This window comes from Strix aluco, chromosome 6, assembly GCF_031877795.1.
Source record: "Strix aluco isolate bStrAlu1 chromosome 6, bStrAlu1.hap1, whole genome shotgun sequence".
Lineage (NCBI taxonomy): Eukaryota > Metazoa > Chordata > Aves > Strigiformes > Strigidae > Strix > Strix aluco.
The window spans coordinates 22,755,399-22,770,872 of NC_133936.1; the positions used below are offsets into that span (position 1 = coordinate 22,755,399).

General features: G+C 37.6%; 1 protein-coding gene across 2 annotated transcripts; it reads left to right on the forward strand.

Moving 5' to 3' along the window:
- The first annotated feature begins 1,423 nt into the window (after nucleotides 1-1,423).
- BBS5 (Bardet-Biedl syndrome 5) lies at nucleotides 1,424-14,333 on the forward strand. Of its 2 annotated transcripts, XM_074829059.1 has the most exons (13): nucleotides 1,425-2,070; nucleotides 3,709-3,791; nucleotides 4,608-4,673; nucleotides 6,502-6,551; nucleotides 7,233-7,360; nucleotides 8,246-8,381; nucleotides 9,378-9,473; nucleotides 9,975-10,037; nucleotides 10,552-10,686; nucleotides 10,801-10,884; nucleotides 12,658-12,681; nucleotides 12,797-12,899; nucleotides 13,974-14,333. In XM_074829059.1, the coding sequence occupies exons 1-12, from the start codon at nucleotides 2,009-2,011 to the stop codon at nucleotides 12,896-12,898; spliced, it is 1,029 nt and encodes a 342-aa protein (XP_074685160.1). In that variant the 5' UTR covers nucleotides 1,425-2,008; the 3' UTR covers nucleotide 12,899; nucleotides 13,974-14,333. The 2 variants fall into 2 exon arrangements, with proteins under 2 accessions (XP_074685161.1, XP_074685160.1); XM_074829060.1 differs by lacking the exon at nucleotides 9,378-9,473 and having other exon boundaries at nucleotides 1,424-2,070; nucleotides 12,797-14,333.
- The last annotated feature ends 1,141 nt before the right edge of the window (nucleotides 14,334-15,474 follow it).

The following is a 15,474-nucleotide window of genomic DNA, read 5'->3' on the forward strand; positions in this document are numbered from 1 at the left end:
CTTTTTACTATAGTAAGACCAATATAGCATTTGCCATAGTAATTGCCCTTCCTTCATCTAGATCTTTAAATATTATCATTGTACAATCACTAACTATACCTCATTTTAAATAATATATATGGCTTTGGAAAGCAGTCTTTGGTCATTAAAATTATGTAATTTCTTTTCTCTCTGTTACAGAAATCTGATATTTGGCATGGATTCTGCAATGAAGACTTCACTTTTTTAAGCAAAAGCATTCCCACAAATCCTATTTTAATATTTCAAGCATAAAATATCAATTTCCAAATTACATGCAGAGCACTACTCAGTACAGATAAATACAGCAAGTGCATCAGCTTGTGGCCTATGTGCTCTCCAGGTCAGAAGACAGGGAGGTGACTCAACTACCCACTTTTCCCAGCCACATCACAGTTACATTTAGTCCTTTTTTCTGTAAATTTTCCTCCATTTCCATTAGCTAGCAAGATACATGACAAGTACAGTTAAAATACATCCACAGATTTATATGAGTAACTATGCTAATAGCTGGCATCACTAAATTAGGTTAGTTCCATGTCTAAAGTGGTCTTTGACATGTGTTTCTCTTCTGAAAGCCAAGTCTAACTTTTAAATGCATTTTAGTATTTTCATCTCTCTTAAAAATTTTTTTAAACTTATGTCCAAAACACCAAACGCAGCATAGAGTTTATTCTTTATTGCCCATCACTACCATATTGCTTTTTACTTTTATGTCTGCTTGTATATGATGTATTTCCTATTACTTGACTTATATACTTAAAAGCTTGTTTCTAATAAAAGATTTCTGGTTTTATTGCCAGGACAGAGAACAGATAATGGTACCTTTACAGGACTAAAACCTTAACCTCAGAGCTAAATCACACTTACTGTGTAATGTGCTCCTGATGATGTAACTGGATTTCTGCCACAGCCCTTAACATGACTTAACATCTCACATTACAGACTCCTCCGTATGAAACCCGACGATCATTTTTGGCTGGGTTTGTGCGTTTTTTCCCTAAACAAATGGTAAACTCAGCATATCAACAAAAGATGGAATTTGGCCTCAAGCTAAACACCCGCTACGCGTCCTACTTCTAGAGCCCCCCCCCCGGCGTGGCCTTCCCCCCGGCGCCGCCGCAGAGCCCCTCCGGTGACCGCTGGCACGGCGCTCTGCCCGCCAGCGCGGGAAGCAGCGGGGCGGAGGGAGAGGAGGACGGAGGGAGAGGAGGAGGAGGGAGGAAAGGAGGAAGAAGGAGAGGAGGAGGGAGGAGAAAGAGGAGGAAGGACGGGCGGCACCGTCGACGTTTTTTACTTCATCGGGTTTGTATCGACTTCTCGGTGGGTGGCAGCGGGCTCCTCGCCAATTCAGGGACCAGCTCCAGGGAAAGAACTGCCAAAGGACAAGTTTCTTCCTATGATTCGTACTTATTTATTTTTTTAGTTGAAAGTGGGAGCATACTACATTTAAAATCCCGCTAGATACAATTTTCAAGTTATTCCAAATTAAAAATGATACATCCCACCTAGTTTAAAAAAAAAAAAAACAAACAAAAAACCACAACAAAACCAAAAAACACTGGACTTAAAGGCTGTAATTTACCGAGTAAGCGAGGGTTTCAGAGGTTTGAGGTTTACCGACCGTCCAGGGGCCCGGTTTAACGATCGCCCACGGCAATACAGCTGTTACCTTGTACCAGACAAAACTAAAACGTGAGGAAAAGCTGCAACTACCACATGTTCCGACGGCTCAGAGCACTCCGCTCCCCCTCAAAAACTCTCACCAGCGCTGGGCCCCTTCCGCGGCCGAGGCTGCGCTGCCGAGCCTCTACAGCCGCGCCCCGCGCCAGGCACGCGCGCCCGCCACCTCAGCCGAGCCGGGGGCGGGGCTAGGGCCGGCGGGACAGCGGGCGCCCCACCCCCGGCCAGCGCCGCAGCCAATCCCGATCGCTGCGCGAGCGCGAGACACCAGTCCCGTCGCCACGGCGGCGCGCCGCGGTCAGCAGCCATGAGCGCGGTGCTGGACGTGCTGTGGGAGGACAGAGATGTCCGCTTCGACATCTCCCCGCAGTGAGTGTCGTCGCCCTGCCCTGCCCTGCCCTGCCCCGCCCCGCCCCGCCCTTACAGCAGGGCTCTCGGGCCCGTCCGGCGCCTGTCAGTAGGCTGAGCGCTGTCTCTCAGTAGGCTGAACATGGCGGCCATTAGTGGCGCGTTGCATGCTGGGAGCCTTCCCAGAGTGGTGGCGCGGGGCGAGCGTGTTTTCCTGTCAGGGCGGGAAAAGGCTTGTGTGGCCACTGAGACTCAGGCGGGTAGGGGGAGTCGAGTCACCGTTTACAATCTATAAAACAAAAGGAAAAAAAAAAAGTTGCACACTGGAGAACTGAGGGAAGGGTGTTCTTTTCACAGCCGCCTGTAGCGTTACCTGGCGCTGAGAAGTAAAAACAAACTTAAGGTGTGTCTGAGGGGGCGGTACCAGTCACTGGTAACACGGACTGAGCTCACGGGAACGGGCAGTGGCTGCGCAGCCTCTGAGGGGCCGGAGCTGGAGGGTTGTCACGTCCGTCCTCGTGGCGGCAGTGCTTCCTCACTCCTGTGGGCCTTGACCTCTGATGAGCTGTCAGCCTTATCTGAGACATAAAACTTATGCTCTGGCTTCTGTGGCCTGACCCTGCATAGCTTTTGTAATATAAAGCTAGGAATTAGCAGCTGGTTGGTGATGGTTTTTGGGGGTGGAGGCTGAAAGTGTACTATCATGCTTCATCTCCCTCCTACTCCCCTCAGACGTGCTGCCTGCAGTAATTTTAGAAACATGAAATTGTATCTTGTATGTTTAAGCAGTTCTGTCTTATTTTCTTGTAGAATTGTCATGTAGACAGGGGCTGCTTCCATATTTTCTTTAATGCTAATGTTACTATTCTTGCTACCTCCTGTCTAGTATCTTTTGTGCTGTTCTGGTGATGTATTAAGTCCATACCTAGTGTCTCAATCCTGATCTCCAGTGATATCTCATGAAATTCCCCTCCTGATAATGCATTTTGTTTCTGTCATGCCAATACACTGAAGAGTTTTGGCAGCTTTACACAATACGATTAAAATACAGCAAAATTTCACACTACATCTGTTGTTATGTAATTAAGTGGTTAGACCAGTTAAATGAAGCAAAATAAAAAAAAAAAAAAAACAAACCAAAAAACAACCAAACAAAACCCTACACCCTTTGTGGAAAATTTAACAGAGCATTTCACATGTCAGTATACATCTGATATTTCATTTGCCAGCATCTATTCTTTCCTGAGTCTAGTTCCACTCCTTATGACATAAATGAACAGCAAGAGGCAAGAAACTATCCATTAAAAATCATGTGAATGCAACTTTTTTGCTTTTCCCTCCCATTTTCACACACTTTCTCCCTATTTGGGGTATAGTTTGCTTGGTCCCACTTGCTACATAATTTTTTATTTACCATTATAATGTAGTAATAAAGGCATTAATATTTTTCATATGCCAGATGTAGTGATAACAATTTCAGGTATATAATGTTGATTTGTGTATATGTGTGCATATGTGGATTTTTCATTATATGATGCACTAAGCAAAAAAAGGAGAAAGGAAAGTGAAGAGAGGAAATAGAAATGGCCACCTTTTGGAGGATAAATCTAATCTGTTTTTCACTAGGTAATTTTTTTCTTCTTGTATTTTTTCTTTTAGACAAATGAAAATGAGACCTGGAGAGGTCCTTATAGACTGCTTAGAGTCTGTTGAAGATACCAAAGGAAACAATGGAGACAGAGGTAACTGCATATTCAGGGAGATTGTAATTTTTCTAATATTTAACCTGTGTAGGTTCATGAAAGTCTTGTCTGGTTTCCCTTGAACTTGGTGTCCGTGGTCTGTTGCAGAAAACAGATCCTGCCTGTTTCACAGATCTCTCCCCTTGGAGTATTTTCAAATAGGATCCCTTGTTCAAAGTTATAGGAAAGTGATAATCTTGTCTCAGAATTTGTTTAGAATTGAAAGCCTTGCGAGAATAATCCATTTATAATGATCACATTTTGGTGATCTTTTGCTGTAATCATGTTTAATGCTTAGTTTTTCCTAACCTGGTTTAAACCGAATCAGTAATGAATAGAGTGTGCAAGGGCATGAAGCTGCCAGCATGATGAGATGACCCTTCCTGGCGTTGGATGTGCTGCTGTACAGGGTACAGAATCGAAGAAATTTGCATGTGACAAAGGGGTGAGGTTATTCATGAAGACAGCTGCGATAGTTAATTCACTGCCTTCCTCTTCTCCCCAGAGCAGTTCTGCACTGATTGTGTCTCCGCATTTTTACCATAGGCAGATGGATGTGAAATCAGTAACTGTTCTTGGTTTGGTTTTGAGGAATTTTGGTATATATTAGAGGTTGTTTCATTTGTTCCTCGCTGGATTTTCTCTCCTAACATTCAAAACAAAAAACCCTGTTTAGTCATTTTTCTGCTTTTTCCCATCAAGGCGAAGGAATATTCTGGTGTTTCAAAACTAGAGGTAAAATATGTACTGCAGAATGGAACATCTAATTTTATGGAAGTTATTCAGATTAAAAATATCTACACTCTTTATTTCCAGGTAGACTGCTTGTGACAAATTTGCGGATTATTTGGCGTTCATTGTCACTGCCCAGAGTCAATCTCTGTAAGTATCATCTCCTGTTAAACAGCGGCAAATTCTGTGTTTCCTTTGTGGTTGCATGCTATTCTTTGACAATAGTATTGATTACAGTACAGAATAGTATAGCTCTGTTGCTCTGTACAGTCTGAAATAAACTGTTACTAATAGAATCTATTTGTAATATAGGAACTGTTATAATAATTCATCGTAAAATATTAATATTCAATGTTAATTTCTCAGAACAGAAGTTGAAGAGTACTTCAGACATATTTTTTGTTTGGCCTATGTGGGATTCATTTGTTTTTCTGGAAAGAAACAAAGTTTGAGTTTTTTCATGCTTTGCTTTATTTGTACCTCTTGTTGTCACCTGTTTATTCACATTCTGTATTGTCCGATAGTTTTTATTCCCCACCAGTACCTACCTTTCTGAATTTACTACTGTAAGCTCTAAATAAGCTTCTGATTTTAACTGTATGAGTAACTAGCAAGTCTACTCATATTTAATTTAATTAGCTGAAAAAGGGGCAGGATGTACTTACTTGTACCCAAATTATTTCCAGTGCTCAGTTCCCAAAAGCCAGTCAACACTGAAAATCTGTATTCTGTTCATAATGTATATACTTCGCCTGCTTGCTGTTCTGCATTTGCTAACTCATATAAGTGCATGCACACACACTGCTACTTTTACATGCATTTATAAAATTTTAAAAAATAATTGTTTGCTCGTGTATTTAAGTTTTAGAATAGACCTTTTTAGAGGAGATCACAAAGAAACTTACAGAGTAGTTCAGCCCTATAGAAGCTCAAGGAAGTCTAACCTGTGGCTTTTAGAGTTTAAAATACTCTCTAGCTTTCATGATAAGGCATTATTTCTTACATGAAGGTGTAATTATTTTAAGGTGCAATTGCATTATTATAAAATAAAATAAAAATTATTTGATGCCATTTTTGAACATTGCTGTTTCTTTTAGTTTTAGAAAATTTCTTGTAAGCAACTGAGGAAATAGTCTTTTTCTAGTATTTTCATAAGTATTAATTCTGTAAAGACTGAATATTCTTACCTACAGAACTGCTGCTACATCTGAGCTTTTGGAGAAGCAGAATCTTCCCAAAGCAAATTCTAGTTCTCCTGTGATTATTTTTTTTGTAACAGTATCAGTAGCAAGATTGTCATCTACAGTCAGATTTAGCCCAGGACCATTTCAGTGCATCCGTTTGTTTTGGAAAGAATGGCTAGGATGGTTTGATTTTATTTGCTATCTGAGCACTACTGTAGAAGAGGCAAAGTGAAATTTATAACTGTTTTTTCTTCTTTTAGTTTCTTCTCCACTTATGCTTTACATTTTGCTGCTTTTTTTTCTTTGTCATGTCCTTAGCTCTTCTTCTATAAAGTACTATATCGATGTAGAAAGTTTTATTTATACGGGTAAAATTTACAGGCAACATCACAATGAAACAGACCTTCTTGAGGCAACAAACACTGAAACAAGGGAAATTCTGATTAGATATTAGAAAAAAATATTCACAAATGGTGGCAATCAAACAGTGGAACAGGGTCCCAGAGTGGCTGTGGAATCTCCTTCTTTGGAAGTATTCAAAACTCAACTGGACAGTACCCTGAGCAGCCAGATGGAGTTGGTCCCACTCTGAAAAGAGCATTGGACCAGGCAACCTCCCAAGGTCCTTTCCTGCTTAAATTAGTCTTTGATTTTATGATGAGGACCCAGACCATTAACCACAAATAGCATCCAAAGCTGTGCTACAAAATTCAGTATTGTACTTTGTAGTTTTGACTATTATTTTTTCTTGTTCTCAAAACTGTTCTTTTTTTTTTTTCTCCCCTAACTTGTAGCTGTTGGTTACAACTGCATTATAAATATAACTACAAGAACTGCCAACTCAGTAAGTTTCAAAAAATACTTTTTAAAATAACAAAAGAAGCTGTAATTCATTGTTTATACTTACTGCACTATATTAACAATAATCTGCAAGTCTGCTTGCAAGGTCAGTAGTAGAATAGTAATGGAAGTTTAGTTTTAAAAGTTGAGAGAGTTTTACGGTTCTATAGGAGTGTGTTTTTAGTCAGTTTCCTAAGGCAGTAAAACTCATGTAATCACACTCTTTGGTGATTCTTCTGCCCTCTAAGTCAAGCACATGTTGGCTCATTGTGTCTAAATTTAACAAAGGTCTAGAGAGGCACTAATTTTGTGCAAGAAAGATCTCAAATACATGGCCTGAATTACATGCAACTGTAAAGCCATTTGTTTGACTTGCAGCAAAGAACTAGCAGGGAGATTATGTAGGTTCCCAGGGCAGCCACAAAACCAAAAATAATGTTTCAGTCATGATACTGCAAACACGTAGCAGGCAGGCTTCATTAGTTCTACTGTTGATGGAACTGCTAGTTTCTCAAAAAAAAATGAGTTCTGTTGAAGACAGCAGTAGATCAGTGGTAGAATCAGGATTACACCTTCAGATACACTATTTAGAACAAAAATTCAGAAAATATGTCAAGATTATTTATTGTCTTTACAGTCAAGCTACTATATTGTCAAAATTTTAAATTTCATTTTTTCCTTACAGAAATTACGAGGGCAGGCAGAAGCTCTGTATATATTGACCAAGTGTAACAATACACGGTTTGAGTTCATATTTACCAATGTTGTCCCTGGGAGTCCCAGACTCTTCACTTCGGTTATTGCTGTACACAGGTAGCATACCTAAAATAGTGTTTCTTTATTTACAAAACTCAATGAATCAAATATGTGGGATTACTACTGCTGATAGACCAGTATGTAACTGCCCACATTTAACATTCAGAAAACTTTCCTAAAACAGGAGAACACGATCTCTGGAAGGAAGGGAGAGAACGATCACAAATTCCAGTAGATAACTGAGCATAATGAAAATTAACATGTATTAATACCAGTCATTGATCACAGTTTATACACCTTGTGTGTATAAACTATCTGAACAAATAAAAGTACAGAAGAGCTACTTTCAGTGTGCATTTTCTATCTATAATTTCTATCTATAATCATTTCCCATCATTTTGGACCACGTAACGGAAATGAGGAGTTAAATCCTGGTCAAAACTCCAATTGACTACAAAACAGTAGATGTTTCCCACCTAAAGATAAGTCATCTGAAGGAGTGTGTGTATAATACATTACCATAGGTTTCTATTTAAGAGTATGGAGTACTGATGTATGTATATTGGATGTTTCTGACTTAACCAGCACTGAAAAATAAAGGATTCTTGATGTCCATACTATATATAATATGGGACTCAGAAGACTTATGCTTTGCAATAGATTCTGGGAGATTACTATCTTAAGGAAAAGAAAGAATTAGTATACACATGAACAATACAGGAGATCAAAACAGATGTCAAAAAAACCCTTTTGAGTTTAAAGATAACTTCCTTAAGGAAAGCTGAATTATGTAACGGTTTACATTGATGAAGTTTTAATAGTACACATTTTTGTGTGACGTGGTGATAAGAAAAGTTGAAAATACACATTTCATATTGGTGCTAAAACAGTAAAGACAATAGAAAACACTGAAATGGTAATGTGGTTTGTTTTTTTTTTCAGAGCTTATGAAACTTCGAAAATGTATCGTGATCTCAAGCTGAGAAGTGCATTGATTCAAAACAAGCAACTGAGATTATTACCACAAGAACAAATATATGATAAAATCAATGGAGTTTGGAATTTATCAAGTGACCAGGTACAGTGAAAAATGAGACTACGTTGACTATAGCAAGGTTAAAATGTTTTGGCTTTCATCTAGCAATTATGCTACTATAGTTTTGTAACCTCAGAGGAATTACCCTTAATTTGGTTCATCAGCTGATGCATGTGGAGAAGCTGATCCCATGTATTTGCTACTCAGTACAACAAAGTCTCTTTTTGGCAACCTGAAGTCTACGTGACTTGGCTAATATGCAAGGAACTAGATACACAGTTCCTGTTAAAAAGATGAGTCTAAAGCTCTCTATCATCCTGAGAGACAATCGTGTTGTTTCCAAAGTGCTCTGCTGAATATTTGTATGTTTACATGCAGCTTTGACTACAGTGTAAGACTATATTGTTTTTTGATTACTGGAAATTGAAAATATTGGAATAGGAATCTATGTCTTAAAACATGGAAAAATAAAGACTTTAAGGAAAAAATAGAAAACATTTGTATTACTTTACAGGGCATTAGTTGCAAGTATTTCCAAAGACATGAAACAAAATGGGAGCTGTTATTTCTGTCTGTGCAATTTTAGTCCAGAATGGAAATAGGATCCATCCAGACAAGCTAAAAAGTTCTTTCCTCTACATTCCCTTGGCACACATCTCCACAATTCCCTAAGTTTAACCCGCATGCCATTATACTTACGCTATATGCCAATTCCAGATCTGTACAGTTAAGAACACTCAGATGCTTCATGTACTCCCATGAGGCCTGCCGTGCTGTGATTTGATCCTGCTTTGCTGCAGTGATAGGTACTCCCAGCTATTTTCACTACTTGGGTGCTGTATCCTTTAAAGATTGGGTCTTGCTTCCTTGCAATCAGTAGAAGCATTTCAACTGGTTTTGGTGGGAAAGAATCAGGCTTTTATTGAATTAAATATGCGGGTGCATCCCACTTGTGTTTAAATGGATAGCAATAATCATCATGTTTGGAAAAAAGACTCTATACTTCAAAGCAGTTCTAACATACTTTTTCTTTAACAGGGAAATTTGGGAACATTTTTTGTTACTAATGTGAGAATAGTTTGGCATGCAAATATGAATGATAGCTTTAATGTCAGCATACCATATCTACAAATTGTAAGTATCTTAAAACAACCATTTTCAAAATGAAATGGCATAAGTTCAAGTCTTCAGTTAAAACTCCCAGCTTACTAAAACTAGTATTTCCTGTCCCGTAGTCAGGGAGGAATTTAGACTTACCGGCATGAACCACAGCATAGATTTTTTTTCTGTCCAGATTAATCGGGGGCTTTCATGAGCAGGTGCAGATGTTGAAAATGGCTTGTATTTCCAATTTTCAAACTGTTTACTATGATGCTTCATGCCACCTATGTACATTGGGATTAATGATCTGTGAACCTGATGTTCAGAAATGAACTGTTACCACTCACCACTTCTGATGAAAACACTTTTCCCTGAGGTTCAGGGGTTCAGATTTGTAATGGTAAATGGGAAGGAATGCTGGTAGCCAGCCTTCCAGAACCAGTTATTAGTACAGGATGAGAAAAAAGATAAAGCAGATTTTTGTCAAGTAATTCCAAAATTTTTAACACCAGATTTTTACCTCTTTACCATTAGCATTCAATAAAAATAAGAGACTCAAAGTTTGGCTTGGCACTTGTGATAGAGAGTTCGCAGCAGGTAAGAAGCTTTAATAGCCTTTTTTCATTGGTTACATTTTTATATATAATAGTTCTCTAATTCTGAAATGTTATAGGGTTACTGTAAGGTACTCAGAGTGTTCCTTCTGTGTGGCCTTTTGAACATAACTTTTAAAAAGTCGTACTTATTTACTGTATCTGAAAGCTTCTTTAATAATAAACATTTGCTGAGTAGCTAGAAATAAATCATTAGTATCACTTCTGAATTTCTCTCACCCTTGTTTGTTTTTGTTTTTCTGTGTAAGAAGTTTTTTCCTCACTTATATAATGGGCTAACAGTTAAAAGCTTATTTACCTCATAGACAAGCTTTGTCATTGTTTTTATTTCACCCATGGTTTTGGTATTATAAGATAATACCAAAATACAGATAATGTTTTATCAGAAAACTAGAATTTGCTATCATTAAATTGAAAATCCCTATGAAGGGGAAAAAGTTGTTTAAATAATAAACAACACCAATAAATACATGTCTTCTTTTTTCTTTGTTATATAGAGTGGAGGATATGTACTTGGTTTTAAAATAGACCCTGTGGAGAAACTACAGGAGGCAGTGAAAGAAATTAATTCACTTCACAGAGTTTATTCAGCTAACCCTATATTTGGAGTGGATTATGAAATGGAAGAAAAGGTAATTCACTCATTTATTTTAAATTAGATACAATATTGTGTTAACAGCAGTAATAAAAATATATTAAACATATTAGATGTATGGATTTACTTACATCAGTGTTTTCATTTGCAGCCTCAACCTCTTGAAGACTTAACAGTGGAGCAGGTTCAAGATGATGTAGAAATAGAAGCTGATGAACATACAGATGCTTTTGTGGTAAGCTGCTCCACAGAAAACTAAAAACTAAAATAGTTCTTGTTTGGTTATTCAAATGTAAGCAATGTACAGCTGTAATCCTCTGTTAAAAGATATGCTACAACTGAACTTCCTATATTTAAAACATACCTACATGCCTTTTATTCAAAATCCTGATTACTACAGGTATTTATTTTGTGTATGGATTTTTAACTTAAGACAAACTATTACTCATAGTTTGTAGTAGATATTTAAAGTAATAGTTGTATGTAGTTTCTTAATACATTAAGGTCAGGAATAGCTTGAAAACCAACAGTAGAATATAATCAAATACATTATATTAAAACAAGTCTTCATGCTCTTGGAGCAGATTAATACATACTGACATCTGTACACTCAACATTCATCCAAGATTCAATCTTGAAAGATTTTTAGAAAGGCAGCGATAATTTTGAGTCACTTCTGACAATCTTTGCACTCCTGACAATACCAGTTTAGAAAATCGTATTAGTATCTGTCTCCCAGTATTTCAGGAGAATTTATTTTTTAATGCATTAGGTTGCTTGATGACCTTCTTTCTAGGAATTTCCAAATTTACTGTGCAACCCAGTAACACCTGTCTGTACGATTGACTGCACAAGTTTTTAACTGCTAGCCTTGACACATCAACAATTTACATGTTTCCTTAATTCATCTCTGAAATTTGGTAGATTAGCAGTGCTAGCACCAGTCTTATTTCCACCTTCTTTTCTTTTGCTGTCATTTACTGTTGCAGATAAGCTCTAATCTCTTCCTTTCCCTCCTTTTTCCTCACTTTTTGCCTTTTTTTCTTTTCATTTTTGCACATTTTTACCTTTTCCTTAAAGGTAGATTCTGTTTGCTCTGTTGGTGCCTTTGTCACCTGGATTAAATAACTGTGCTGTGCATATTCTAAAACAAAAAATGGAAGCTGTAAATGATTAGAAGGTGGTTGCTATAGGAGGCAGATTGTCCAGGACCCAAGGAGTGGCTCCACACCAATATTCCATGACACTTGATGACTGCAGTGTAGAGTCTTGTATACCATGAGATCCAGCTGAGAAGGAAAATGCTTTCTTTGCTGCCCCTCGCCAGTCCATAGGGGCAGCTGAAACAAGACCAGGCTCTTCTAGTAAATAAGAAGATCTAAAGCCCGCTGGTCCAGAGACTTCTAGAGCTGGGGATATTTTCAGAGATCTGGTTTCCTGAGGGGTTTGAGCCTGAATTTCCACACACACAGAATAAGAAAAATTGTATCTCTTTCCCAGATCTCTGTCTAAGAATAGAAAAATTTGGTTAATTGTTCAGTTACTCTGTGTTCATTTCTGAGATTGAGTATGATGTTAACGGAATTTTGATACTACTAATACATTTTAAGTTAGTTTTTGAAATTGAATAATAAATGCTGCTGCACATGAGGCAGAAAATGCTAGGATGCTGTCTTAACATTTTATTACCTATAAGGTATTTGTCAATGTAACAGATGTAATATGAAAATTTTACCATTTAAAATTTTTTGTTTATTATGATGGAAAATTCAAAGATTGGTATTTAGTGGAAAACAACGTAATCTCCAACTTCTGTTAGAACCCTTTTGTAAATTATTTCAACATAGAAAAAACTGATCTTGTTTACAAAACAAAAATAAAAACCATACAGACTGGTTTGCTGAAGACGATTTATCAAATACGGTTTTTACCCCAAGGAATTAGCAGATTTGGTTTTAGACTTGTTTTTTCCCTGCGATTGTGAGTTCTTTCTTTCTTTCTTTTCCAGGCTTACTTTGCTGATGAAAACAAGGTAAGAACATCTTTTTTCATACTACCAAATTCATGTTGTTAAAACGGGATAGTAAAATTAAAAAGTACCTTCTGCTTTATTTTATTTCCTCCCTTACATCGTGCATTCAAAAAAGCAACATGATCGGGAGCCTGTTTTTTCAGAAGAACTAGGACTTGCAATAGAGAAGCTAAAGGATGGATTCACGCTCCAGGGACTCTGGGAAGTAATGACCTGAGGTAGAGTGGCATGCGTTTGTTTCCTAAAGCGAGGAAAGACCCTCAGTTCTTACTGGGCTTGTGAGATCTGTAGAAGATAATTTAGAAATATTAGAGTAGCAGAGAAAGAACATGCCAAAGCTAAAGAGCAAGCAAATATTAGATAGTATGGCCTCAGGATATGTCATAAAGGAAAGATTATTCAAAACCCTCATATGTGTAAAAGCTTTGTATTTATTACATTGTTTCTGTAAGTAGTGGGAGGACAACCAGTAGCTGAGAAGGGGCGGGGCCCCAGCTGCTGGTGGAAGCCCCGGCCGCAGGCAGGGCCCTGTTCCAACCGTTTTCTGGTCAGGTGGTGTAAGGACCCGAGAAGACTCCTGTTTCAGGCCCTGTAAGGACCTGGAAGTCTCTCTCCACCACATGTGTGATGGCTGCCATTTTATTTCAGCCGCCATTATGTAAAATGTCATACCCCACGTTTTCATAGTGCTTTGTGATTGGCTGACTGTGGGTTTTGACACACTCACACCCCAGGTGTTTTCAGGAGTGTGACTGACAGGACCGGCCACCCCATCCTGCTTTGCCCAGAAGGTGGTCAGAGCAGGAAGTGCCCTCCCCTAACAACACAGGGTCTGCCATGGTGTTTCAGCCACCATTTATGGCGGGTAGCCACCATTTTTTTTGCCATTTTACCTGGAAGTATGTCAGAAAAGGCAGCCTCTTCCTATGTACATGGAGACCACCATTTGGGATAGGGCAGTGCGTGGTGTATAGTGTGATGCTCAGTATACACAGTGATGTACTTTCCCATAATGATTATATCCAAATCAAATTTCCATAACTTGTTTAATGTTGTGCAACATAGAAATATCATCATATGCAGAACATTTTGTATCTAGGCATGTTGGCTCTGTCATTGCAGCAGTGCTGTGTTACCGATAGCTTTAACGAAAAGCAATACTGTTCCAAATATTAGTTTTCATGTCTTATAATTTTGTTAAATGTTCAGCACATATTATTCCAGGTACTTAATTGTAATCCAGGTATCCTCGTACAGTTTTTTTCTTTTTTTTTTCCCTTTTCTTTTTCTAGAGCACTCTTTTAAAGGAATGATCCAGAAAAAAAGTGTACACACAAATAGCTTCTGTGTCTGAGTCATTAGACCTTTATGATGTTATGTGTTAGAGAGAAATGAGTCATTTATTGTTTAAAGGAAGATGCAGCTGTTACGTTTTCTAGTGAGATAAGACCTCTGCGCTATTTTCTATAAGTGGAAAAAGTCAAATGAGCTCTCCTCCCAGCTGTTGTTTTAGCAGCTGACTGTTATAGTAAAGTAACTGTGGTGTGAATATAATTGTGGTGTTTGTAGAAAATCTTTCAAAGTATATATTTTAATGAAATATTACCTATATTAAAAAGCAATCATGATTTCAATAAAATTTGATAATATTATACCTTGTTGTAGTTCTTGCATTCAAATAGTTGTGTTTTCATCCTGTTTCCATTACACTCAAAGAATGTACCATATGGCTAAAAAGCATCCTCTATATGGGCAAAATACAGTCCTCCATCAAGGTACATTAAACAACTTAAAGTTGCAAATTTGTTTTGGATGTGTATGACAACCTTTAATAAAAATATAAATGTTCCCAGTCTAAATTGTGAAACCTTCAACATATGCATAATTTTTCTAAATTCACATTCACTTTTCAAACTAGTCTGATTTGGGGCTTTTTTAGTTTTTAAATACAGAAATTTTTTAGGTTTTTTAAATAACACATCCATTAAATAATGTTAATATGGTGAATTACATGTTTTTCATTCTCTGTTCTACCTTTCCTATGTACTGTTTTTGTTTTTGTTTAACAGCAGTTAACACCATTTCCAGTACAGTTGAATTTAAAAGGGTTGATAATGTCTGCAGATTATCTGAAATTAAGAATGGTGTTTATTAAGGGGGAGTGGAGACTTAATTTTAAATTCTTTTTGAAAGCAGAACTTTACCTGAATATTTTATGTCTAAACAGTAGGGGTTTGTTTACAAATAAATACAACCAAATGGATATTAAGAAGCTCAAAATTAATTTCATAGTCTTATTATCAATATCTGAAGAAACTGCAGATGTGATAGGGGTATGTAAAAAAATAATCTTAGAGTATAGATAATTGATGCAAAGATCTGGATTTTTTTAACATCTTTATGACTGCAGCAATGAGAAGTATTAAGCAGCTCTGAAAAAGTGAACAGTAGTTGCAGCTGACAACTTGATTAATATTTCTATTTCAGAATATTTGGTAACATGTATATTTACAATCTTGCTCATAGCTGTCTCACTGAGGGTCAGATTCTGCTGTCCTTACTCAAGTCAAATAATTTCTTACACTGCACGTAATCTCATTGATTCATTGTGGAGAATGATGGCAAAACCTGACCATAGTGACTAAAATCAACAGTTGCTTCTTTCAGTCTTTGACAGCTGCAAGAGCAACTCTTTTTCCAAACCATCCACCCTAAATTCCGACCTGTAAGAGTATGTACCTATATTTAGCTGATGAGATTAAGTTGCAGAGGCTCCAGGCCGGGCAAAGCACA

Excerpts from the sequence above, each read along its gene's own strand:
- BBS5 (XM_074829059.1), top strand. The coding sequence starts at position 2,009 with ATGAGCGCGGTGCTGGACGTGCTGTGGGAGGACAGAGATGTCCGCTTC. Across the intron at positions 7,361-8,245 it reads TCGGTTATTGCTGTACACAG|AGCTTATGAAACTTCGAAAA; the intron begins GTAGCATACCTA and ends TTTTTTTTTCAG. Across the intron at positions 8,382-9,377 it reads GGAATTTATCAAGTGACCAG|GGAAATTTGGGAACATTTTT; the intron begins GTACAGTGAAAA and ends TTTCTTTAACAG.